The sequence below is a fragment of the Aulonocara sp. 'chitande type north' Nkhata Bay genome, linkage group LG6 (assembly GCF_057382095.1).
Source record: "Aulonocara sp. 'chitande type north' Nkhata Bay isolate Kocher_YH1m ecotype deep benthic linkage group LG6, A_spYH_male_GT1.1, whole genome shotgun sequence".
NCBI classification, from domain to species: domain Eukaryota; kingdom Metazoa; phylum Chordata; class Actinopteri; order Cichliformes; family Cichlidae; genus Aulonocara; species Aulonocara sp. 'chitande type north' Nkhata Bay.
Window position 1 is genome coordinate 36005388 of NC_141349.1, and position 23964 is coordinate 36029351.

The 23964-nt window shown below is 40.5% G+C and overlaps 2 protein-coding genes across 3 annotated transcripts; one reads left to right on the top strand and one right to left on the bottom strand.

The window, feature by feature from the left end:
* The first annotated feature begins 4 nt into the window (after nt 1-4).
* Nucleotides 5-14428, top strand: pdcd11 (programmed cell death 11). Of its 2 annotated transcripts, none has more exons than XM_086296679.1 (36): nt 5-105; nt 402-524; nt 1190-1333; nt 1505-1669; nt 1977-2138; nt 2218-2338; nt 2515-2690; nt 2812-2919; nt 3034-3246; nt 3356-3480; nt 3566-3626; nt 4287-4433; nt 4555-4806; nt 4912-5037; nt 5120-5314; nt 5469-5639; nt 5739-5952; nt 6108-6257; nt 6578-6690; nt 6792-7291; nt 7405-7467; nt 7739-7835; nt 8019-8108; nt 8194-8296; nt 8786-8963; nt 9777-9833; nt 9926-10048; nt 10171-10293; nt 10537-10702; nt 10980-11096; nt 11199-11345; nt 11523-11773; nt 12885-13053; nt 13164-13317; nt 13614-13779; nt 13932-14428. In XM_086296679.1, the coding sequence occupies exons 2-36, from the start codon at nt 423-425 to the stop codon at nt 14101-14103; spliced, it is 5421 nt and encodes a 1806-aa protein (XP_086152805.1). In that variant the 5' UTR covers nt 5-105; nt 402-422; the 3' UTR covers nt 14104-14428. The 2 variants fall into 2 exon arrangements, with proteins under 2 accessions (XP_086152805.1, XP_086152807.1); XM_086296681.1 differs by having other exon boundaries at nt 11202-11345.
* On the bottom strand, nt 14425-22777 carry LOC147328372 (RING finger protein 122). The gene is made up of 7 exons (XM_086296684.1): nt 22093-22777; nt 21537-21902; nt 19807-19960; nt 18343-18385; nt 17810-17851; nt 17094-17176; nt 14425-15313 (listed from the first exon to the last, which is right to left on the bottom strand). The coding sequence occupies exons 2-7, from the start codon at nt 21559-21561 to the stop codon at nt 15193-15195; spliced, it is 468 nt and encodes a 155-aa protein (XP_086152810.1). The 5' UTR covers nt 21562-21902; nt 22093-22777; the 3' UTR covers nt 14425-15192.
* Between the last annotated feature and the right edge of the window lie 1187 nt (nt 22778-23964).

Sequence of the window (23964 nt, forward strand, 5' to 3'; positions counted from 1 at the left end):
TGGACAAAATTTGAAACGCCCACCGGAGTTTTTCTTCCGGGCTAAGGTCATGGCGTGTTGCTGAACAGCATGTGAGTTTGGATAGCCACAAACCGGAGATTTAATGTAAGAAACCTTTCATGATTCTGATTGTATATTTAAATGTACGTTTACAGCAATACATCATATATTTAAATCTTCAGTCCAGTGGAGGTTTTTTGCTAGTGTTTGTTCGTTTTATACCCGGTATTATTTAGCTCGTAATGTCGTGCATTTGGAGTGATTAGATCGACGAATACAGATAGACTTTTATCACTAAATAAAATAATCTGGCTCTCGCAGTCTCAGTGATTTGAAACTTGTGCACATGTGAACTAATAACAATTAGATGTCTTTTATAATGGCGACATTATTTTTCTTAGACGTCTTAAAGAACTTCATAGATGGCATCGGCGGTGGAGGACTTCCCTCGAGGAGGGACAGCAAAGAAGTCTACTGGGAGTAAAACAGTGGTTCATCGAACAGAAGCGGACAATCTGTTTCAGGTAGATTTTAACTTCCATCTGTTTTTGTCTGTCTTACTGAGTGTAAAAAGAATTGATCTGGGTTCAGAGTGCAGACAAAAGTGATCAAAATTAATAACCACAGGTATGTTTTTCACAAGAAATCCTTTTTAGTTATTCAGTTTCAACTCGGAGTTCCTTTTTTGTAATGTGACAATAGCATGTACAAATGAAAATTAAATTGGAATTTATCTTTTGTTGACCCGAATGTGTTGCTGCCTACATCTTGTGGAGAGGCGTTGCCAGATGTACAGTGAAGCCGTCCATATCACTAACCCAGCCCTTCTGCTACTCTGCATCTGGAATCACTTCTGCACAGAAGTACTTCTCAACTCAAAGTTGGCTCTGTTTTGGCTCAGAAACTCTGTGGCTTCCACTGCAAATCAAATTATAAATGAAACAGACATCAGTGAGGCAGAATTGATTGTTACTGCCCCTGATGCATCTAGCACAGGACAGACCTGGCAAAGAGATCTGCTCTTTGCCACACCCGAGCTCCTTAGCTATGAGGTTAGGCCAATATTGTTTAAAAAAAAAAAAATCCCTTGATGTCACCTGGTCTTAAATAGGCTATTGTATACTACAACACTAGAGTGTATTATTAAAACATATTTCACATTTGGCAATAATTTGCTTTTCTCTTGCAGTCTAATGAGCAAGCTGAAACCAAGAAAAGAAAGGCAGGAGCCAAAGATGACAGCAAAAAGCTCAAGAAGCAAAAGGCAGAGGAAAAGAAAGTTGGCCTGACACTTAACGCTCCAGTCAAATGTGTGGAAATTCTGCATGTTAAGGTAATCAATCTCCCAATAACCTCTACAGTACATATACAGTATTTGAATGGGTTTTTTACGTTTCATTTCTTCTGTGTTTTCTGCATCTAAAAAAAATAACACTCTTAAGCAATTTTTTAAGCTCTTGCAGGATGCTCGTCTCAGTAACGGCTTGTGTGTGTTTTTTCCCAGGATGTGAAGGAGGGCATGCTGATGCTAGGCTGTGTGAAAGAGGTGACAGACTTTGAGGTGACCGTCAGCCTGCCTAGTGGCCTGCAAGGCTTTCTCAGCATCAAGAACATCTGCGATTCATACACCAAGCTGCTGAGTGAGCAGCTGGACTCAGCTGACACAGAGGTTGGCCTATATAGTAATGAACAGAATGTTGTAGGAGATTTGAATTGTCTTGGTGTTGAGGACATTTCTGCTTGTGAGTGTGCAACAGTGTAATTCAGTCCACAATATTCATAAAATCTTTTAAAAAATCAAGACAACATTTCTATATTTGTATATTCTATAACACCGTCTTCGCTCACATACTCAAAATGTGTTAGCTGACCCTCATACATAGTAACTCTGTATTAACTGTGTTTTAATTGTTGTGCAGCGTTTTGTGACTTTTAGGTCTGTAAAAGTGCCATATTAATTACTTTATACTTTGTAGGAAATCTGCTCTTTGCCACACCTTTTCTACCCCGGCATGGTGCTCAGGTGTGTGGTTGCCAAGTTGGATGTAACGAAGAGAGGCTCGCTTAGCATCCAGCTGTCAATCAATCCAAAACTGGTCAACAAAAGTCTGACCCCGAGTGGACTGAAAACTGGCATGGTGAGCTGTTAGTGAGAGTAACTGTTTAAAAACATCCATCAAACCTGCATTTACAGAAATTGTTGTATCTTTTGTGTAGGTCTTGAGTGCGTGTGTGGAGAGCGTGGAGGATTACGGCTACATCATTGACATTGGTGTCAGTGGAACCAAGGCCTTTCTGTCTAAGGAATCCCTGAAATTCAAACACAACAATGCTCAAGGTATGGAAAATAACTTGTTGCTCATTTTGGGAAACAGTTGTTTTGTTTTTCATGCATGATTTGGTTGTGTTTCATTAGGACATTGCAGATGTTTTCAGTTTTTATAAAACAAATGTAATCAGTTGTTTTTTTTTAAAAGGATCTCTCAAGCATTTGTGGTTTCTCCACATGTACAGAGCTGAAAGTGGGTCAGTATTTGACTTCCCAAGTAGAAGAGGTGAAGAATGATGGTCGCGTGGTCCAGCTTTCTGCTAACCTGACTACGATTGCTCAGACTTGTGCTGAACCCAAGCAGGGCTGGAACCTCACAACACTTCTTCCTGGCCTTCTGGTCAAAGCTGCCATCAAGGAGGTAAAGACAGTGTTTTTATGTTATCCGCTATATGTGTTCTGCTACTAAAACAACATGAAACAATCACCAGTGAAATATAACCTCTGAACTGCATGTAAAAGCCAGTATGTTGGTATTGCAGGTGACCAAACACGGCCTGATCCTGGACTTCCTGTCCTCGTTTAATGGCCAGGTGGATTTTCTCCACATGGAGCCAGAACAGGCTTCCAGCTACACTAAGGGACTTCAGGTAAAGTAGACCTGGCATGTTTAACACAGCGCTTATGATAAATGGGTGTTTAGAAATTTTGATGCCATGTGATAATTTGAGAGTACAAACCTCCTTTTGCATCCATCCATTCAGGTGAATGCGCGCGTGCTGTACATCGAGCCACAGACTCGTCTGGTGGGAATGAGCCTGCGCAGCCACCTTATTCATCTTGAGACTGGGATTGAGCCCGTTCCTGCAGGTAGGGAACGGATTGGAGAGGTGGTGAAGGAGTGCAAGATGACCGCTATGCACCACCTGTCTGGAGGAGTGTTGGAACTTCCGGACAAAACGTTGGCCTTTGTACATGTAAGTCAGCGTGATGCTTTGGACAAACTTTAACTTTTATAAATCTTGTATTTATATATTTTTTCTTCATAAGATGAGATTGAGATCATTTTGTTGTCTGCGTTGACAGCGGAACCACCTGAAGGAGTCTAATGAGCAAACTAATGAAAACAGAGTGTTTGCCCAGCCTGAGCACATCTGCAGGATCCTGGACTTCAGCCCCATGGAGCAAATTCATTTTGCTACTTTACGCAGGTATGTTACACTTCATTTGAGTGTCCACAGTAAATGTAGGCTTCACTGTTCTGATCTTTGCATGCCTCTCTTCTTTTGATTTTAGGAGTGTGATTGGGAAGCCTTTTTACAGATACCATGATGTTCAGGCCGGTCAGGTTGTGGAGGTAGGAACAGAGAATCATCTTTTGTTGGAAACTTGGCTTACATGTAACTTTTGATTATGAAAGTTTGAGTCAATGAAGTCTTTCAGTGCATTAAGAGGATAACATCGACTTTATTAGGCAAAAAGCAAACTCATGGTCTGTTACTTATTGGGACAAATTTTAGTTTGTTTTTGGAGAAAACTTAAATTAACACTCACTCAAATGAACTCATTAAGTAACGTATTAAGTCTTACACAATAAGTTTGTTTCTATACAGAAGCAAATGGTACAAATATCACTTGTTTCTATTTCTTGACCACACCTGCGGTGTTGCTGTGAGGTTACTTTGGAACTTGTCTTTGCAAGAAAGCAACTAAGTGTATTTCCCAAAATATCCCTTTTAAAAAAATCCGTCTACTCAGTTTAATTTTTTATTGCGTCAAACCAGAAATGGAAATTCTCCTTGGCAGATATGTTAAAAATATCTTTGACTTAGGAACTCCAGTTTAATAATTTAAAATAGTGATGCTGAATGGAGAGATGATGCACATTAGTTAGAATTGCTGTAAATGAGCCTGAAACGGAAGGTTTAAACTGTGCACAGTTAAATCCTCACCTCTCTTTATTGTTCCCTGTTGTCTGTGTTACATTCTTTTCTCTCAATGTTTCTCTTTCTCCAAGGGGACAGTGTCAGTCCTGCTGAGTCATGGGATGGTGGTGCATCTGTCTGACCACATTAAAGGTTTGGTGCCTCGAACCCATCTGTCTGACATTGTCCTGCAGAATCCGGAGAAAAAGTACATGGAGGGCATGAAGGTCAAATGTCGGGTAAGTGCACTTCTGCCCTAACAAACAACTATAAAACTTCTGATGTGAAGTTTCAGCTGTGAGCGCTGATTTGCTGTTTATTGTTCCACTGAATATTTGTGTCTGCACACTTTGTCTTCAGGTGCTGTCAGTAGATGCAGAGAATAAGAAGCTGTACCTGACCAGAAAAAAGACTCTGGTTGAAAGCTCCTTGCCGTTGTTCCTGAGCTATAATGACACTCGTCCTGGTCGTGTGTCCCACGGCTATATCGTGAGCGTAAAAGACTTTGGCTGCATTGTCCGTTTTTACAATGGGGTTAAGGGTCTGGTGCCGCTCAGTGAGCTGAGCTCTGAGCCCATCGTTCGTCCCGAGGACATCTTCTACGTTGGGCAGGTAAGGTGATCGAATGTCATGTACACTGAGATTCCTGTATGGTCTTGATTTGTGTTGTTTCTGTGATGTATCTCACAAGTTTGCTGGTCTCGATTGATAATCCAGGTGGTAAAGGCTAAAGTTCTTCAGTGTGATCCTGAAAAGGGAAAGATGGCGCTTTCATTTAAGGCAGTGGTCAAAAAAGAAAATGAGGAGACTGAAAAACCTGAGTTTGACTGTGAAGTGGGGAAGGTAAGAAGTCGTCTCTGTGGCGTGTTCAATTGAAAATATAATCTTTTGTCTTATTTTTATTAATTTGTCTTATTTATTGTAGAGGCTGGATGCAAAGGTGCTGAAAAAGTCACTCAACGGTTTGGAAGTGGCCATCCTCCCGGATGAGATCCATGCTGTACTGCCTATGAGCCACCTGTCTGATCACATGTCCAACTGCCCTCTGCTGTGGGAGAGCCTGCAGGAAGGAGATATCATCTCAAAACTCATCTGTCCAAGCAAGAACAAGCAGAATATTGTATCCTTTTTTTCAGTAGCCTGCAGATATTTTGCAGATCTGACCACCCGATGACCTTTACTCAGCTTTGATTGATTCACTATGTCCTCTTGGGAAATTCATACATCATCTATTTTGAAAAATGTGTGTTTCCTTAGCTGCTTCTCATTTAAAGACTCTCACCAAGAAACCAACAGTGAGATGGTCACTGGAGGAAGGAGTGGTTGCCAAAGATTTCTCTGAGATCACTGTTGGACTTCAGCTGGTTGGCTGGATCAAAAATATCATGCCCTATGGTGTCTTTGTGGAGTTTCCATACGGCCTTTGTGGACTTGCACCCAAATCAGTAAGTAAAGAACTTTTAATTTGTAAACTGAAAGGCTCATACTTGTATAACAGTTATATATTTTCCTGGTTAAATTTTCAAATGTTTCTGCTTTTCCAGGCCATGACTGACAAGTTCATCCGAGATACGACGAACACCTTCCAGGTTGGCCAGACGGTCATTGCTAAAGTGACAAACCTCGATGAGGAGAAGCGGCGATTCCTGGTCACACTGAAGATTTCAGAGGTCATATCACCACAGGGGGATGCCCAGACAAGACTCATTAATGGTCTTCAGGAGAGAAGAGCAGTCACTGAAATGTTGGTTATGAAAGGTATGTGTGAAGTCAATTAGATATAAATAGTTGCCTTTTGCTAAGTGTGTCAATAAACGCTGGGAGCTATAGACCCACGAAAGGCCAAATAAGATTTGAGTTGCAGAATTCCAGACATTTAGTGAGACTTAAGTTCCTGTTTTTGTTTTTTCTAGATAACAGTGAACTTCAGCAGCAGCTGGCTGCTCTGTCTGTTGGACAGAAACTGAAGCTGACTGTGGATACTGTGAATGACACCGGTGCCACGTTTAAGTCTGATGCCTTGATTGGTGCTACCATTCTGGCCAATAAGCACCACATGATGGGTATGTACTGAACAGGAAAAAACTAAATATTTCTCATATTATTATTATTATTATTTTTTGCTTTGCTTTGGTCAGTGAAGCTTTAATTTTGAAGAAAATATTAAATTGGTTGGAACTTGTGGATCAAAAGCACAAGGTCAAATAGACGGGTGAGCTATTTAGTGTGTATGTTGTTTTCACAATATTCAAAACAATATTATATTATATCTAATAACAGATGAAGTATGAAGTTTACCGATTCATAACATCAGGAGGTTACAGAGAAGGTATTTTGTATGAAAGATGAGCTCATATGTAACCAAAAACTGTATTTTTTGCAGGTGTTAAACTGACCAACGGACAGAAAGTCGGTGCAGTTGTCCTTCATGTTGACATGCTTTCTGCTTGTGTCCATGTCTCTATCCTTTCCAAGGTGATGGGGAAGAAGAAATCTGTGAGTGTTTATATATATATATATTTTTTATTTTTTTTTAAATTAGATCTATAAAAATATAAATCCACCATTTGATTGTAATGTTTTTAATTTTTTTATAGCTGGCTGAAGGGTTGAAATACACAGCAATGGTGCAGCACATAGACAAAGACTTTGCCGTCATCTCATTGGGTGACACGGCACAGCTGACTGTGATCCAGACTTGCAGCCACCTGAATGAGATATTCCTGTCTGAGTCAGAGAAGCTGAAGGCGGGCATGACTTTGTCAGCTGAAGTTATTGAACCCAGCTGTCAAGAGCTGCAAGGGCTCCCTTTGGTGTCGTGGGAGCGCAGTATGCCAGAGCGAAAGCGCACAGCTTCAGAAAACCAGACTGGCCGCAAGGGCCACTGCTTTGGTGAAATCCTGCAGGGCACGGTGCGGACAGTAAAACCTACCTGCATCCAGGTTACCTTAGAGGATGGAAGCTCAGGTAGCGTGCATGTGTCTGAAGTGGTGGAGCCTGCAGAAGTGCGCCTGGGATCTTTCCCCACGTCATCAGTGAAAGTGGGCAGCGTGGTCACCGCCAGGGTTATCGGAGGACGAGAGGCTTCCAGTCACAGGTAATGATGGCTGTTGTGCCTCATTTTACCTGTTGGAGTAGACATATGATATGTATTCACTTTCTTTGTGTTATGTAGTAATGTAGATGTAATCGCAACCGTTTCTGTTTCAGATTCTTGCCATTCTCCCATCCAAAGTTCACATACACCATTTCCGAGCTTACGCTGATACCCAGGTAAATGTACAACACAAATAAACTTGCATTCTGGTTTTTATATTGCGTCACCTGAGCCTGATCATTATTTAATCCTAAAATATCCAAACAACCATCATTCACACATTAACATCTCCAGCCTTTTCTGTTACTAAAATATTGCACATGTGTTTAAAATGAGTAAAATTTGTTGCACTATAATTTTCATTGGGAATTTCACCCTCCCCAAACTCTTGCATATTTTGTGCTTTTTCTGTTTTTCATCTTTTTGGTCTTTTTTCCCTCTCTGTAGAAAACTGAATGAGAGTGTCGATTTCAAACCAGTTACAGCAAAAGAAAAACTGAGCAGCTATACAGCTGGGGAGGAAATTACATGCTTTGTATCAAAGGTAAGCTTTGAAGATCGAGATGGCTGGCTTTATATTATTTTACAAGTTTTGCCCCAAACTTGAAGTGATTGTACATTTAAAAAATCCAAAAACAATTTCAAAGGAAAAAGAAAGCCAAAAAGCAAGCTTGGAATTTATGTCCTCTTTCTTTTTTCTTCAATGTCTTCATGTTTCTCTCGCCAGTTTAACTCAGACAGAAAGTCTTTGGAAGTCACAACTGATCCCAGTGTTTCTGGAACGGTTGAACTGCTGGCAATGACCACTGATTCTAAAGTAAGTTTGTGTCTTTGCAAATGTATAGGAAGAGCAAATGTTATTTGTAAAAGGTCAATCGTCTTACACTTTGTGCTTATTTGAGGATATCGGCCACCCCGAGAAACTGTACAAGCTGGGCCAAGCAGTCCGTGCCAGAGTGGTAGAAGCGAGCTTCCCTCCTCATCGCTTTGTGCTGTCACTCACAGGTAAGAGCTACATGAGGACGATATAGCCTCAACATATAGATTAAGATGTTTCTAGGAAATGTGCAATAATGACATTTATAATGATAAAGAAAAAATGTTATTTTATTTAAAAAAATATCTGCAAACCAAAATAAGGACATTTTGCATCCTCCTGTTCCATTAAGCTGCTATCAGACTACTGAAGTTACAGTTTGAATCTATTGCCACAAGGTGGCAGCAGCAGCAACATTATAGTAGTAGTGACACAGCATAAGTTCAATATAAGCACTAAAGTAGCCTAGCTAGGTGTTTTAGTGAAAGTGTAACATAACAGGTTAACATTTTAGTTAGCAGTAACTGAAGTAACTTAACTTCATTGTTGATTTAGCTCCATTTTTAGCTACTAAAGTTTTTGTGTTATGTTATTGTTGTTGGATCTTCTAGTTTTGAAATCTGTATCACATAAAATCGGGTTAATTTAATTTCTGGATTCCTTTTTTTTTTCTCCAGGTGTCCATAAACTGGAGAAAGGCAGCATTACTTTGGGGATAGTAACAAATATTCAGCCACAAACTGGCCTGCTGGTCAAACTTCCCTTTGGGGGCATGGGGACTGTTGCTGTCACAGACCTTGCTGATGCCTACAGGCCAAACCCACTGGCTGTTTACAACAAGGATCAGTTTCTCAGGTCAGTGTGGATGATCTCTGTTATAGACCGTGTGCAGAAAAGAATAGTTTTAAGCTAATCTGCACTAGCTTCTGTTATCCAGTGCAAACTTTACTTTTGCATTTATTTCATTGTTTTTCTAAATTACCAGTAAGCAAATTAAGAGTTAAAACTTTTTGAGTGTAACAACGTTAAACTATATTTATTTAGTGGCTACTGAAACACTACAGCTCCCATCAGCTTGCATGATAAAACAATGCAAGTGTTGCAGCAGCAGTAGATTTAACTGTAACCTGTTTTCTTCTCTTATAAAAACCGATTTTTCATCATAGCTGTGATGTCTGCTGCAGTGTTCAGTTCTCTCTGTCCAGCTGTTACAGTAATGTGACACTCGTTGGCCCACATCTGTGGAGCAAAAATCTGAAAAGCTAAAGTTAGATCTAAAAAAAAATTATTATTTTTTTTAGAACTTTTCTTTTGGAGCAGCACCTGGAAGTTCTGTTTTCCCTTCAGCTTTTTTTTTAAATTCAATATGTCAACCCACACTTTACCTTGTGGATTTCTCTTTTTTATTAGCTGTAATATTGCTGTGCCAGCTTAAATAGAAAAAACCTTTTTCAGTGGTTTAGTCAATACAAGTACATTTGTTATTTGAAGTGGAGTCAAAATTCAGTCTGCAGAATTCAGTTATGTGTCACTGACATGAAAATATTAAAATATCATCACAACTTTAATCTCAAGACTTTCTGATTAAACATGTTTAGTGACTGTGAAGTAAATATTGATTATTTTTTATATTTATATTATATTTATATTTTTAAAATATTTTTTCAGGTGTTACCTTCTCGATAATGAAAATGACAAGTGGCAGTTGTCTCTGCGACCATCAAGGTATGAGAAGGCATCGTTGTAAAAGTTTGATTTGTGATGATTTTTGTTAATAAAGCAATAAAAATGTATCGTGTTATAATGTGTTCCTCCAGGCTGAACCCAGACAAGGCCAAGCCAGCAAAAGACCCAGAAGTGTTGTCTGTAAACAAACTGAAGGCAGGTCAGATCATCAGAGGCTATGTGAAGTCTGTTGGAGAGCAGGGAGTCTTCATCAGGTAACTAAGAGATCCATCCACAGCAAACTAATGATTGTTTTTAGAAACATTTCAACATTTATTCTAACATTTCTGCTCTTACTTGTTATATCTTCTTACTGTTCTATATAATTGTCTTTCAGGTTGTCAAGAAGCATCATTGGAAGAGCTGAGCTCCAGCAAACCACCAAATACTTTGTTAAAAATCACAAAATCGTCTCTGAGCACCTGCCTCCCAACGCCCTGCTCACCACCAAAATTCTCAGGTAAAGTCAGCTCAGAGTTCAGAAATCACTCTTCAGAATTTATGCTTTGTTACCAATTTTCTACACCGATCCAGCTTAGAATGATATCTTAACTGCCATTAATGTAGCATTTAAAAATAAAAGGGAAAAAGTTCATTATCATACCAAGTTTCAGAAGTTCTCTGGGACGGCTTTAGGTAGGGACTATTTTCAGACTCCAAACTGCCATCCTACCATTTTAGTTTTTGCTATTCTTGTCTTCAGTATTGACAAGGAGGAGGAGTTTATCAACCTCTCGCTTCTCCCTGAGGACACCGGGAAGCCAGACGTCCTTCCAGAATCGCTCGGTCTGCCGCTGCGTCTCGTCAGAGAGGAGAAGAAGAAACAAGATAAGAAGAGCAAGAAACGCCCAGCATCTGAGAGCGAAGAGGTGAAAAGACACATTCAGTTTCTTTTTTACTTTCACATGTAAATTTATTTCATTTCCTTGTGTTTTCTATTACATTGTTAACTCTTTCATTTTATGCTCTGATATTTTTGAATCATCACTTTGCATTTTTGACAAAAACAAGGCCATTGTTTTTTCATCTTCCATTTATCATCTTTGGGTCTGACAATAATAAATCCTGCACTGATCTTTGCCTAGGTGACTTTATATATGTATTGAATTGTGGTTTACGTGGGTCTTAATGGTTCTTCATTGGCAGATCTCAAAGAAAAAGAAGAAGGAATCAAAGAAGGCAAGAACTGATGATAATGATAGTGGAGTAGAGGTGTACTTCAGAGAAGAGGAGGATAAGGAAGATGAAGGAAAACCTGCAAAAGTAAGCAACTGCTTATAAACCTTTACAGTCTTGTAAATCTCCATAGATTGGGTGATTTGAATACACTTAACCAGAATCTTATGAATACGTTCTCTCCCTCAGCAGGTTACATCCAGTGCATCGTGTCCATCTAGACTGCAGGTGACAGCAGGTTTCTCCTGGGATGTGGGTCTTAGCTCCCTGAAGCCTGCCTCTGCAGCGCAGGAGGAGGACTCGAGTGATGGAGAAGACCAAGAGGGAAGCACTAAGGTGAAAAAAGAAAAAGATGTACATTCTTAGTTAGTGGAGAAACAGAACTTTCAGCACATCAGTTTACCCCTTAAAAGACCTCATTCATAATTTATCCATTCTCAACCTTTCTCGGCTCTATCCCATCTCCTTTTCCTTCCTGTGTTTTACCTTAAATGTGCTCTTTCCGCCTCCCAGCCCCAGAAGAAGTCTCGTCATGAGCAAGAGCAGGAGAAAAAGGAAGCAGAGAAGGCTTTGATACAGAGAGAGGCTGAGCTGATGGATCCAAACCTGCGGCCCCAGGATGCAGCTGCCTTCGAGCGTCTGCTCCTAGCATCACCCAACAGCTCGCTGCTGTGGCTCCAGTTCATGGCTCACCATCTGCAGGCTACACAGATCGAGCAGGCCCGCACTGTCGCTGAAAGAGCCCTGAAAACGATCTCCTTCAGGTAATGGTAGACTTGTAGATGAATACACGCACTTAGCAACTTTATTAGTTACACGTGGCACACAGTACTGCTGGCTTAAGTCTGTATGATAGAGATTCAGCAAGGTGCTGGAAACATTGCGGTACTGACATCATAGTGTTACACAGGTGCTGCTTATTTATAAGAAGTTCTTTTATTGTGGTGCAGTTCTTTTATTCCACCTCATCCCAAAGGCTTTCTGTTGGATTTAGAAGCAGTTTGAGTTTTGAGTCAGTTCATGCTAATGCTTTCTCTGATAAAGGAGATATTTGACGACCTCCCCTGATGAGTTTTGACACCTTAGTATATAACAGTAAACATGTGGTTTGGCACGCTTTAGAACAGTTTAAGGTTTTTTTCCCAAGGGGCATGTGTATAGGCAGAGACCATCTCACTAACATCTGATGCACACCCAGTCATTTTGTTCAATAAGCAGGCCTGAAATATGGCAGGAATTCCTCAGTTCAAAAAAGAGCTTCAAAAACTTTACTCCTAGCAAGGTTCAAGGAAGTCAAGGAGATGTGTGGAAGTAGGGAGGCAGAATCAGGAACAAGTGAAGGTTTTGTTAAAGCTTTAGCTATCTTTTTGACTTTAACCCCTGCTGCCACCACCTAAACAGAGAGGAACTAGTCACAAAAACAAGTTAAACAGAAGTTATCAAGCACACTCATATGCACGAGGATGAAGTGGCAACAAAGACATGCTGTCAGAACAATGGCTCTGTTGCACAGGGGCTTTCCTCTCTTTACTCACTGCTTTGTGTTAGGCATTTAATAATGTGCTTTCTAAAATAGTCAAACCAGCCTTTCTCACATGAATGCCTTTCTGCATTCAGATCACCTTTTTTCTGCACTTTGATGTTCACTTTTAACTGCAGCAGCTTTTGAACTATATTTACACGCCCAAATGCTGCAAGTCTGTTCTAAAAATGGTTGACTAAATAATCGTAGTTTAGTCAACCAGTCAGCTACAGCAATGAGTAGTTGAATTTGTTTAACTGATAAAGCGATCTCTGCATCCAGTTGCAAGAAAGTTTGTGCACAATTTAACTAAAGATGGTTAGATGTGTAAAATTGTGCCTGTTGTGGTTCAGGGAGGAGCAGGAGAAGCTGAATGTGTGGGTGGCCCTGCTGAACCTGGAGAACATGTATGGCACAGAGGAGAGTCTCAAGAAGGTGTTTGAGCGGGCAGTGCAGTTCTGTGAGCCCATGCCTGTATACCAGAAGCTGTCTGAGATCTACGCCAAGTCCAACAAAATCAAGGTACTTTCTCAGAAAATACCAAAATATTTAGGTATGCATATTTAAATAAGCATCTGATATATGCACGATCTGTGTGTTGTTGACTCATTGTGGGGGTTTTTTGTACCCAGGAGGCAGAGGGCCTGTATAAGACGATGGTGAAGCGCTTCCGTCAGAATAAGGAAGTATGGTTTAGCTATGGGACCTTCCTGCTTCAGCAGGGTCAGAGTGATGCTGCCAGTAATCTCCTGCAGAGGGCGTTGAAGAGTCTCCCTCCAAAAGAAAGTAAGAGGGCCTGTTTAAACATCTTGTCATACTAAAGTGATCATAGCGTCTGTATGTACAATACCTCCTATGTACATTTAATGTATGCTGTCCACCAATAACTTAGCGCTCATGGTTTTTGCAGTTATTCTTAAATATTAGGGTGGCTGTTTATACAGTTGCATCCCACCACCCAACACCACCACTAGCACTGAAACTGATGCAATATTTTTAACAATTCCCATTCTTTTCACCTGTCAAAGCTGTGTTTTTCTACAGGACGTAACCTTTTCTGTGTTCTCATCCTCTTCTCTCAGGTGTGGATGTGATCGCCAAGTTCGCTCAGCTGGAGTTTCGTTACGGTGATGTAGAGAGAGGTCGCAACATGTTTGACAAAGTCCTGAGCACATACCCAAAACGTACCGACCTGTGGTCTGTTTTCATCGACCTCATGGTCAAACATGGATCGCAGAAGGAAATCAGGTGAACAGAAACTTTCTTTTCATCGTCATGGTTACCATACGTTATTCCATATGCTATAGCGTCTGTGTTCCTAAACAGTTACACACTCATAAGAACTGACATGTGAGATGGATAAGTGTGTAATATTGTATTACAACTTCTGCCTCTTTCAGAGCGCTCTTTGATCGAGTGATCCACCTGAGTGTTTCTGTGAAGAAGATCAAGTTCTTCTTCAAGCGTTACCTGGAATACGAGAAGACACATGGCACCCCTCAGAGCATCCAAGCAGTAAAAGAAAAGGCCATTGAGTTTGTGGAGGCTAAAGGCACAGAGGGTACCAAGTAAAGTCCAGATATATGCAGGCAAACACCTTATAAATGCAGGTGGACACACGTGACTTGCTGTGTACTTGTATCCTCAGATGAGGAGGAGCATTTTCCTCAAAATGACCAATATTTTAGCTTGTAATTAAGTTTTTTGTAATAGTTGTGGACTCTTGAGTGTTGAACTTGTATGCTACAATACTGTGGGTCTATAAAACAACAGTTTTGTATGATAATGAGTAAATCATGTCACGATGATTGCTGACTGTTTGAACAGATTTATAAAAGCTTCAATAAAACCTTTGTCAGTTGACTCGTTGACCTTTCAATAAATCCAAGGCTGTTACAATACATTACATGACGCTTTATTTAAAATACAAAAGGACAATATATATAGGGAGACATTACATACAATAGATACAGGCAAGACTAGTTTTCTATCAGTCTTTTTTTTTTTTTTTTTTTTTTTAAAGGGAAAAGGGCCTGGGACACAATCGGTAACAACATCATCTACTTAAATCGTCGCAGTTGTAATCCGGCTGGTCTGTTTCAGCCAGAGGGTGTAGCTGCCTCTGGCTCCTGGAGCATTTCACCTAAATTGGCAGTATTGAAGATGCATGTATGGCACAGGGTTATAGGGTGATTGACGTGGTTTGTGCTGGCTGTATTGGTAACACCCCTGAGATATTAGAGGTATCCATACTGATCCTGTAATTTGATGTCCTGCTCAATGCCAGTAGAGTCATTTCTCTCCGGCAGTGTTGCACCAGTCGTCCAGTGACAGTGGCAATGATCCAACTTTCTATTGCTGCTCCTTTTCCTGTCTTTTTTTTTCTTTTTTTGGTGAACAGTGCAACATGGAAGTAGAACTAGGAGCATTTTAATGAAAGATCCTATTCATTCACCCTTTCTGACTGATTTGACCAAATCATGTTGGTGCTATCAATATTCAGTTCCCACGAAAGCATAACTGCTCAAAGGTCAGCAGCAAAGCTGCTACTTGGGGCTCTTTAACATTTCTTCAAGATGACCCTTTTGTTCATCTTCTCTAGTGTATTTAATGTGTGTGTTTTCTGTAAAGGGAGTCTTTTCTCTTCTTCCGATGGCTCGTTCACACCTCCTCTGGGTCCATAGGCCCCTCGGCACCCTGGGGAGCGTCCGAGTGTAGCCGCAGGATGGGCTTGTTACACATGGGGCACACGCTGCGGATCTCTAGCCACTTAAGCAGGCACCTGACAGGACAAGAAAAATAACAGCTTGAAATAATACTGCATAGCTGTTTTTTTTATTACTCAGGATTTATTATCGGGACACTATTATTGTTGCTTTAGTTTTGGGGGATTTTTTTTTTTAAGTCAACTTTTAAAGCTTAAAATAGCAGGAAAGAACTTTGTTTCCTGTTGAAATGAAAACATCTCCCACAGCAGTACTGCTGCGGTGGAGCATGGGTGGAGCGAGAGGGGTACGACATGCAGAAAAGGGGCGCAGGCTGCTGCATCTCAGCCATGCGTCATGTTGTAACCTGTTCACCCACTGAGCTAGACTGACGCCTCTGCACTTTTTGGAGAAAGTAAAGTAACTTTTGTCATTTAAAAGTGCCACCAGCAGAGGTCACACAGGACTCTCTTGCTCTACTTCCTTGGGATTTTCAACTGCTGCAAATGTTTTTCACATCATTTTTGCATTTGCACACATCAATACTAAAGTATTTAGATATGATCGCAAATATAATCTGTAATTTGTCAAATTTTCTACCAGATTATATGAAGCTGTTGGATTATGTAAAATAACATCACTGCTACCAAATTTTGTGACCATGTCTAAATACTACGAAACAGCGTTTTGTTTGTGCCACCTATTATAATAAAGTAGAAGTTCTAAGAGTGGTGAAACAACACTCACACTTACTTTACAAAAATTCTAACTGGATCCTTTTTAGAGTTAATTATTGATGACAGAATGGGCAGTGTGGTGCAAGTTAAAGAACCACTGCTTTAGTGTAACACTGGTTAACCTAAAAAACAGCTTAACCGGTGTTACACAAAAACAAGAAGCTGGGAAAACCAGTCCACTAGGTTGGCTCTGTCCTCAGGTGAGAATATTAAGTAACACTAAAATTCCCCCAATTAAAATTTTACATCCAGCATTTGGTTTAACCTTTTTTTTTCTTTGTGTGTTTCTAGAAGAATAAGAAAAATATTTTTTAACCATTTATGGCCACTGACTTTATAATCAACCTTATGAGCACCCTCTAAGTAGAATTTCACAATCTGCTAATTTTGGGCTCATTTTAATGACAACTAAATCACTTGGCTTTTTACTTTCCACAATAATTAGCTAACAGAACAACATAACAAAACACACCTTGTAGATTCTCATGTGTTACGAAACTGGATTTTTTGAAACTGTAAATGTGCCCGTCTCTAAAGCAGGGTTGTGAAGTAAGGTTTGGTTTGAGATAAAAAATTTTATTTCCCAAAAATCAATAAATGAATAATTTATTTAGCACAATTCAGAGTGCTGCATATTGAACTGAGAGAATAGAAACAAAGCATTGATCCAATCACACTAATATCAATCGATAGTATCAATATTTGATTATAGTTATATTTGCAACCATACAGACAAGCAGCCAAGCTAACAGTTAAAAACAGTTTTGCAGTCATTGGAATAAAAAGGGGAAATAAACAGTTGTGTAAATGCTATTGCAAAACAACCTGTAGCTTTCACTGACGCCTGTTTTATTAATCTAGTGGGTAAATTAAATTCAAATTAAGTAGATTTGTCCTCACAGGATCACTGTGACATTGCAACCCGTTTGTGTTTATTCTTTTCGCTAAGATTAAAGTAAAGGCTGCCTCTCAGTGTGTCCCACACAAAGCATTTAGTTTGTTGTGATCTCGCCACGCCTAATGAGAATGACATTAATTTAACTTAACCGAAGAGAACGGCATATAATTGCAGCTACTATTTCTACTGAGCTTTTCACATCACTGTTTTATTAACACTCACTTCTTGTGAAATGCATGTGAGCACGGACACACTCCCAGCTCATCTCGGGTCCTGAATTCTTCCAGACACACTGCACAGGTTTGCTGCAGAGCACAAACGACACATAGGTTAGTTCGGTTGGCTTTTTTCTGGTTATAGACATCATATATGTATATATATATCCTTACAAACCTAATACACTTGCCTTTTTGTAGCTAAATTTAAGTGGTAAATTAATTTACCGTTTTGCTTTAAAGTGCAAGTATGTCAGTGTTGTGAAAATGTGCTTTTATCTTAACTGTGTTTTCAGGCAGCAGGGCTATTTCAAACTAAAAAGAGAAATTGGATATTGAATTTATACCAAAATTAGCCCTAAGCCTTGGTTTTAAACAAAATACTTAAAAGTTGTTGTTTTTTTTTTTTTAAACAAAATCACAAGAGGCAGGACAGAGATGTTTTTTATAATGCATTTTGAATGAGTGCAGTTATTCCTGGAGCCCTACATTCTGCAGGCACTCTCACACTGACAGTATTTAAGATATTTTCAGCACATCTCCACCCTGAGTATGTGCAGCATGCTAATAACGTCTGAAGGAGAAACTGATTGAATGAACCAACCAAACATTCCCAGCACATAATGATCTCATCTAAACTGGCACATAAACAATGTGGGCAACAAACAGCTGACATTGTTTAACATAGGTCTGGTTCACATTTTATAAGAAACTATGACTTACTCCAAGAAGGCTTAATTTTTTGCTTGCCCCCTTCAGCACCACCTGCAGAATAAAAGGGGAGAGAAAGAAGAAATGTGTTGGGTCATGTGATCTATGCGTCAGCATCATGGGTCAACTGGGGTGTTACACGGCAGAAAAGATACAGTGTAAAACGGGCATTTTTGTGAAAACATAACTGATATGTGTTGATTTACTCCTACATGGTGAAAAAATACATTATAAATGCAGAGAAAACAAAAAAACCTGCAGTTCCTGTTCAACCTTCCCTGTCTGAAAGCATTATTACCAACTGTCAACACGCTACACTGTTAACACTCTGCTACCAGTTTAGTGTATGGGGCCTCATCACACGGATTACCATTTTAAAACCAGAACGTAGCGACACATAGATGGATTCAAGGTCATCTAAAAGAGGGGGTGTTAGATTTCACAGTTGGCGATATCAGCCTAAGATGTTACACTTGTATTTATAACAGGCCTAAGAAGCTGGTGTTACATGTGCACCCACAGTGCCAGATACTGCATTGACATACCTCATTGTAACTGAACTGCTCCCTAGTTCCTTGTTGCTTCAACCTGGGAGAGACACAAAGAAAACAACATCTGTAACAACTGTGACTTAAGTTCTGTGGATCCTGACCTGTGATTGCAAGATAAAACACACACACACACACACACACACACACACACACACACACACACACACACACACACACACTCCTAACTTAATTTCACAGAACTGCTCGCATTTCCTGTTCCTCCAGTCCATTACTGTGGTTAAATTAGCAACATTTATAGAAACTTGTTTGCAATTTTATTCTCGACTAATATTTCAAAACGTTACTTATAATCATGTTGAGCCTGGCAGGATGTTCATTACTATCTGAAGAAAATCTGATAACAGTATTAGTTGTAATATTTATGTCTTTTTTAAAAAATGATTTGTTTATTTTTTAAATCAGACATTTTTTATGAGTTCTTCACACTAATTGCACTAACCTCATTTATTGGGTGTAGCACAATGGTCCAAAAATACAGTGCTGACATCCTGACAATATCATTTCATGAACGTAATACACTAAGCATAAGGAAATACACTTTGCTTTAACAAACACATGAACTTTATACAACACGCAGCATTCATATTGATTTGGAATGTTGTAAATGAAACTCCAGTAACTTTGTTTCTCTGTTTTGCTTTAGATGGCCAGTGGTCACTAATTTTCCTGCACTGGTGCTGTACACGTGGCATATAGTGGCCTTAACAGCCTTTCGCTGAAATCTAGGGAATCACAGGGTAAGTAATGATATAATGCTGTTAGAGTATGTTGCCCACAATTATCTTACTATCATAATACAAAGATTCTACAACTCTCAACACATTGTAAAACATTCCGACATTGATTTAATAAACCAATTAATATATGGGTAAAATGTATCAATAAACAAAAGAGATCAATGCAGCATTTTGCTGTATTATTATTTCCCCCACCTCCACTAAACCCCCCCCTCCCCCCCAAAAAATAAAAAACCCAAAAGAAACCCAACACCCATGTATGCAAGAAGAGTGAAACAAAATGACTAAGATATAGTCAAAAATGAAAGACATGAAGTAGAATGTGCTAAAATACTCTGTGGTGAACTGCAGAGTCAGTAAAAATGATTGGAGTTCATGAATAGCAGCAACCTTTTTTCCTGAGTGCTTTGCTTTTGCCTTATATAGAGAATATTTGTTGTTCTACACAAGAAATCCAAGCATAAATTGTGTTTTAACAGTTCTAAACAACATGTCACACCTTTGGCAGCTCAACACTTGCTTGGTAAACTTGCATGACATTCGCTGCTAACATTAACACATCAATACGTGAAGATAGCTGACTGCCAAGGTGGTTAGGAATTAATTTGAAGCTGCCGTGGCAGCGTGTTCCAAAGCTTGCTCAAACTTGCCCGAAAATCTCGAACTACTGGTTTGTTTATCTCAGACTCGCCCGACCTACCTGAAAAGGTAGCAGCAGAAGATGAGGCTGAGCATGAAGACGAAGAGGCCGATGCCCAGAACAATGACATAGACATTGAGCGGCAGGTGATAGATGTCAGACCCCATGCTGCAGTAGTGTTCAGAACGCTGAGAACCCAAACCACACTGGCATCCTACCAGGAAAAGTTTTGAAATAACAGATTACATACTTAACTTGTTTGCCACCTTCTAAGGTAAAAGTCCAACATGTAAAATCAAGTTTGAGGAATTAGAAGACTTTCTCATTTCAACTCTTTGATGGGATGCCCATGAGAGAGAAAAACATAATAAAATCCTGTTTTCTTTTATAGGTCATGAATTTGAAATTGGTTTAGGGTTGCTGTCTTTTTAAAGCTGCATTTCTTCAGCTTTAAACAGAGAGATGCTGAAAAAGAGACTGCAGCATTGTTTAATCTCCCACTATATCCAGCTATCTACAAAGATTTAAAGTATGCAGCCGTTAGCACCGACAGTTTAAAGTGAAACTGATAGCATAAACATTAGACTGTGCCGTTTGTTTGAGCAATTACTCTGGTAGACAGCTGAAGGTAATTTTCCTTTCTAAGGAATAAGGGGAACGCCCAAACTCTTATTGGCAAATCATAAACACTTTATTTCCAATATAAAATGAAAAGAAAGATTAATCATTGAAGACAAGTACACAAACGTTGATCATTAACAAGAACATGGACAAGCTTCTAGTGCCAGTAAAACTGAGTGTGTCTGCTGATGTGGAACTATAAATTGCAAACGCATGTGACACTCTAGGTAAACTCCACAAAAATCACAAGCTTTACTTACAGCATTTGTTAAGGGTTCAAATTTAGTAAGTGCTTAGTTGCAGGTGTGTCTGGGGAACTGTGACTGGCACTGTGGTGGCAACTGAGACGCTCATAGGACTGTGCGTTAATTTGCTGTGAACAAGACAAACATGAAGGGCAGACATCACTTCCGCCACACCACCATCTGTTCCACAGACTACAGAGATGACTGGTAGAGTGTGAGCTCGTGTGTGTGCGCTCGGGGATGGAAAAGCAAAGCTGCGTGGTGTCTGTGTGGTACAATCGAAATATGTGTGCGTTGCAGGTGGCGGGGGGTGTGATGCATTAAACAGAATGAACTTGGGGGACAAGGGCCATTTGGTAAAACAATAGCAGAGGAAGCCCCACTTCCACAGGCCACATGTGTTCCTATTAATTTGTAGCGAGGATGCTCTTTGCCAGCCTCTAAATGTCCATGTGTCTCTCTTTAGAGTGAATGAATGGGTACAGCTTGCACACTGTGGGGGGTATGGGAAGGGTAATTTGACATGGCTGGGGGTTGGGGGATTTACAAGAACCGGGTGGAGGGTTTCATAGGAAAGACCTATTGTAGCATAATGAAAGATACAATTAGGAATCACCCCAAAGAAGAAAAATAAAAATATGGAGCAAGGTAACAGAATAAAATGTCACAGTTGTCAACAACAACAAAAAAACCCAAACGAAACAACATGTTCTGGAAAGCAGCTTATTTTAAGTGCTCTCAGCTCACTCTTCAAAACACTATCTAAGGCCTCCACTCCCTGCAATTTGCCCATTCACAAGCACATCCATTATCTGAATCCCATTAGCCAACAGCCAGCAACTAAGTAACTTAGTTTATGAAGTAAGTACATGTGCTTCCATCTCTCATATATTTAGAGAAGTGCCAAGGAATCCACTCACTTACCGTTACACCATTGGAATGGTTGCATGAAATGTGACTCCCAAGGCAGCCGCAGTAAATTCAGGCCCTGTCAGGAAAAGGCTGGAGACAAGCCAAACTCGTGGGCTGGAGCTTCGGACACTGAAATCTGTTTTGGAGTCTAGATTCAGTTACACTGAGCTGGATTGCTCTTTTTCTTGGGTTGTGCTAGCTCCCGCAAACAACAACCATCAAGATTTGCTCAGATTCCACAAATCCTCTGGAGGTGTGGTTTTGTTGGCTCAGCAATCTGTGCTGCCCAACATTCCCAAATCTGGATTAACCGCTCTGTGTTAAGATTGGGAGATTTGGGACTGAGGTTTGGACCAGGACTGGAGACCTCATGTGCTCCTGGATCCCAGTGAGAATGATGTCATCACAGAAGAGAAAAGAGACAAAGAAAACCTGTTTAGATGAGATGATTGTTTCTCATATATCTCACACCAGGTGCAGCTCAGCAGTTGTTACTGTGAGAAACTGATTCTCGCTTGATCGCAGTGTGGTAAACAACACGGGCTGCTTTGTAACAGGAAATACTTACATTTCCACCAGAAAGGGGCCTCTTTGACTTCACTTTGTGTCTGCAGTGTCGTCCCTTCACGAAACTCAGTAACAGCTAGCTTTCAAAATGACAGTCCTCACCCAGTGAAGGCAATTATCTGACATTAATCTGTGCTTTGTCTTCCTCGAAAAGCTGCTTTTTTTAACAGGGGATTTTCACAAGTCTCATCCCCCTCTTGTCTCCTCTGTTGTCTCCTCCTCCAGTCTTCTGATCTTGCAGTTGATATTTCTCCTCAGCACAGAAGGCAAAGATATGCTTCCTTCAAAGCCCAAACAAAGTGAGGACAGCTCCATGCAGTCAACAACAGTCCTCTTGCTGGGTTTGGTGTTTTGCTTGCGAGTGTGTGTTTGTGTTTCAGTCAGTGGATGTGTGTGCGCGTAGGGGGGGATCCTACTCTCCCTCTAACCATCTGCTGCTTCAATTGAGAAGAAAAAAAAATCTGAGACAAAGGCGGTGTGTGCGCAAGAGTGTGTCTGCGTGTGTCGCATTCAGCCTCTTGCACCTCCAGCTGGCTTTGTCATGGCAGGCTTCCCTTCTTCCTCTTTCAAGCTATAATGGTGCTCAGAGAGAGAGCCTGCGATTCGCCTTTCCCTTCCTCCTCTTGCTCTGCTCTGCCTTGGGTTTGTAAACAGATCTCTGCTCATGTGACCAGCCGTTTTGCCTCGCAACTCTCCTCTCCCTCAGCCCTCCCTTGCTACCTCTGTCCTCCAATCTGTAGGCAGAAGGAAGGCAGAATGAGCCAGACACTGACGAATAGGGCTCCTGCAAGCATGCTGATGTGTATGTGTCTGTATGCGCACACCCCTGTGCCTGTATATGTGAGAGGGAGAGAAAAGAGACACTTGCAGCAAAGTCAAGGGAGGCCCCGGTCAATGATATGCGCATGGCTGATGTCCTGACAACCAAAACAAAGCCATTTGTGTGAAATGGAGGTCAGAAAAAGAATAAATGATTCATCGTCATTCCTCACTTCACACATAACCAAACGGTATTTTTGTAATAGTGTGATACTCGCTTTTGTTTTGAATATTTGCTTTGTTTGATCTAATATTATATATATATATATATATATATATATGTAAATGATGATGTCACTGCTTTGTGACAAGAAAACCAATAGAAAGAACATGAATCAGGAAGTACGTCTGCATATGAGATTGTATAGATAAGATAAAAAGTGGGAAGAGAAAAATGACAGACAAAGACGTTGTGTTCATGCCACCCCCACACCAGGAGCCCTGGCTGCCAATTCGCTGAGGGAGAGAACAGCTGCTGGGCTACTGGGCAAGCTGCGAAGCGGTCAAGGGGAGTGCTGCTCCTCTAATCCCTAAGGGCAGGGAAAGAGGGAGGGAGAGAGTTCAATAGGATACATGCCATTTTCATTTACCCCTCCTCTCCTCCTTCCTCCACCATGCTCTAGAAATGGCATTACTCCTGAGTACGGGGGAACAGCTGGATTGGCTGCACAGAAGCACGAGCCTAAATACTCTCTTTAACACAGTGCGTGCATTGTTGGGTTCTTACAAGTTTGACTGACCCGATGTGTTGTAGCCAAAGGTTGTGTTGCCACTGTAGGTATGTGAAAGGTGATGCTTTTGGTAACAGGACGCCCTCTTGTGAAATATGGGAAAAACACCATTGTGTTGACAGCTTGCTGATGACGTGGACAGGAGACAAATTAAAGGAAAAACGTGAACTCTTCACCTCTATAGTGAGGGAGTCCAGCAGCTCTGTTAGGCTGTTTGGAGCATTTTGCTGCTCTTGCGTTGACCTGCTTATCCCTTTAGGGAGAAAGGTCATTCCATTTGACAGATTTTCTGAAATTATGGAAATTTCTGTTGTTCTAAGAGA

What these genes read in the sequence shown, in the direction of transcription:
- pdcd11 (XM_086296679.1), top strand. Translation starts at nt 423, where the DNA reads ATGGCATCGGCGGTGGAGGACTTCCCTCGAGGAGGGACAGCAAAGAAG. An exon ending in TGGAAATTCTGCATGTTAAG is followed by an intron (nt 1,334 to 1,504) that starts GTAATCAATCTC and finishes GTTTTTTCCCAG; the next exon opens with GATGTGAAGGAGGGCATGCT. An exon ending in GCATGAAGGTCAAATGTCGG is followed by an intron (nt 4,434 to 4,554) that starts GTAAGTGCACTT and finishes CTTTGTCTTCAG; the next exon opens with GTGCTGTCAGTAGATGCAGA.
- LOC147328372 (XM_086296684.1), bottom strand. Translation starts at nt 21,561, where the DNA reads ATGCAACCATTCCAATGGTGTAACG. An exon ending in TTCTGCTGCTACCTTTTCAG is followed by an intron (nt 18,386 to 19,806) that starts GTAGGTCGGGCG and finishes TGTCTCTCCCAG; the next exon opens with GTTGAAGCAACAAGGAACTA. An exon ending in AGCAGTTCAGTTACAATGAG is followed by an intron (nt 17,852 to 18,342) that starts GTATGTCAATGC and finishes TTTATTCTGCAG; the next exon opens with GTGGTGCTGAAGGGGGCAAG.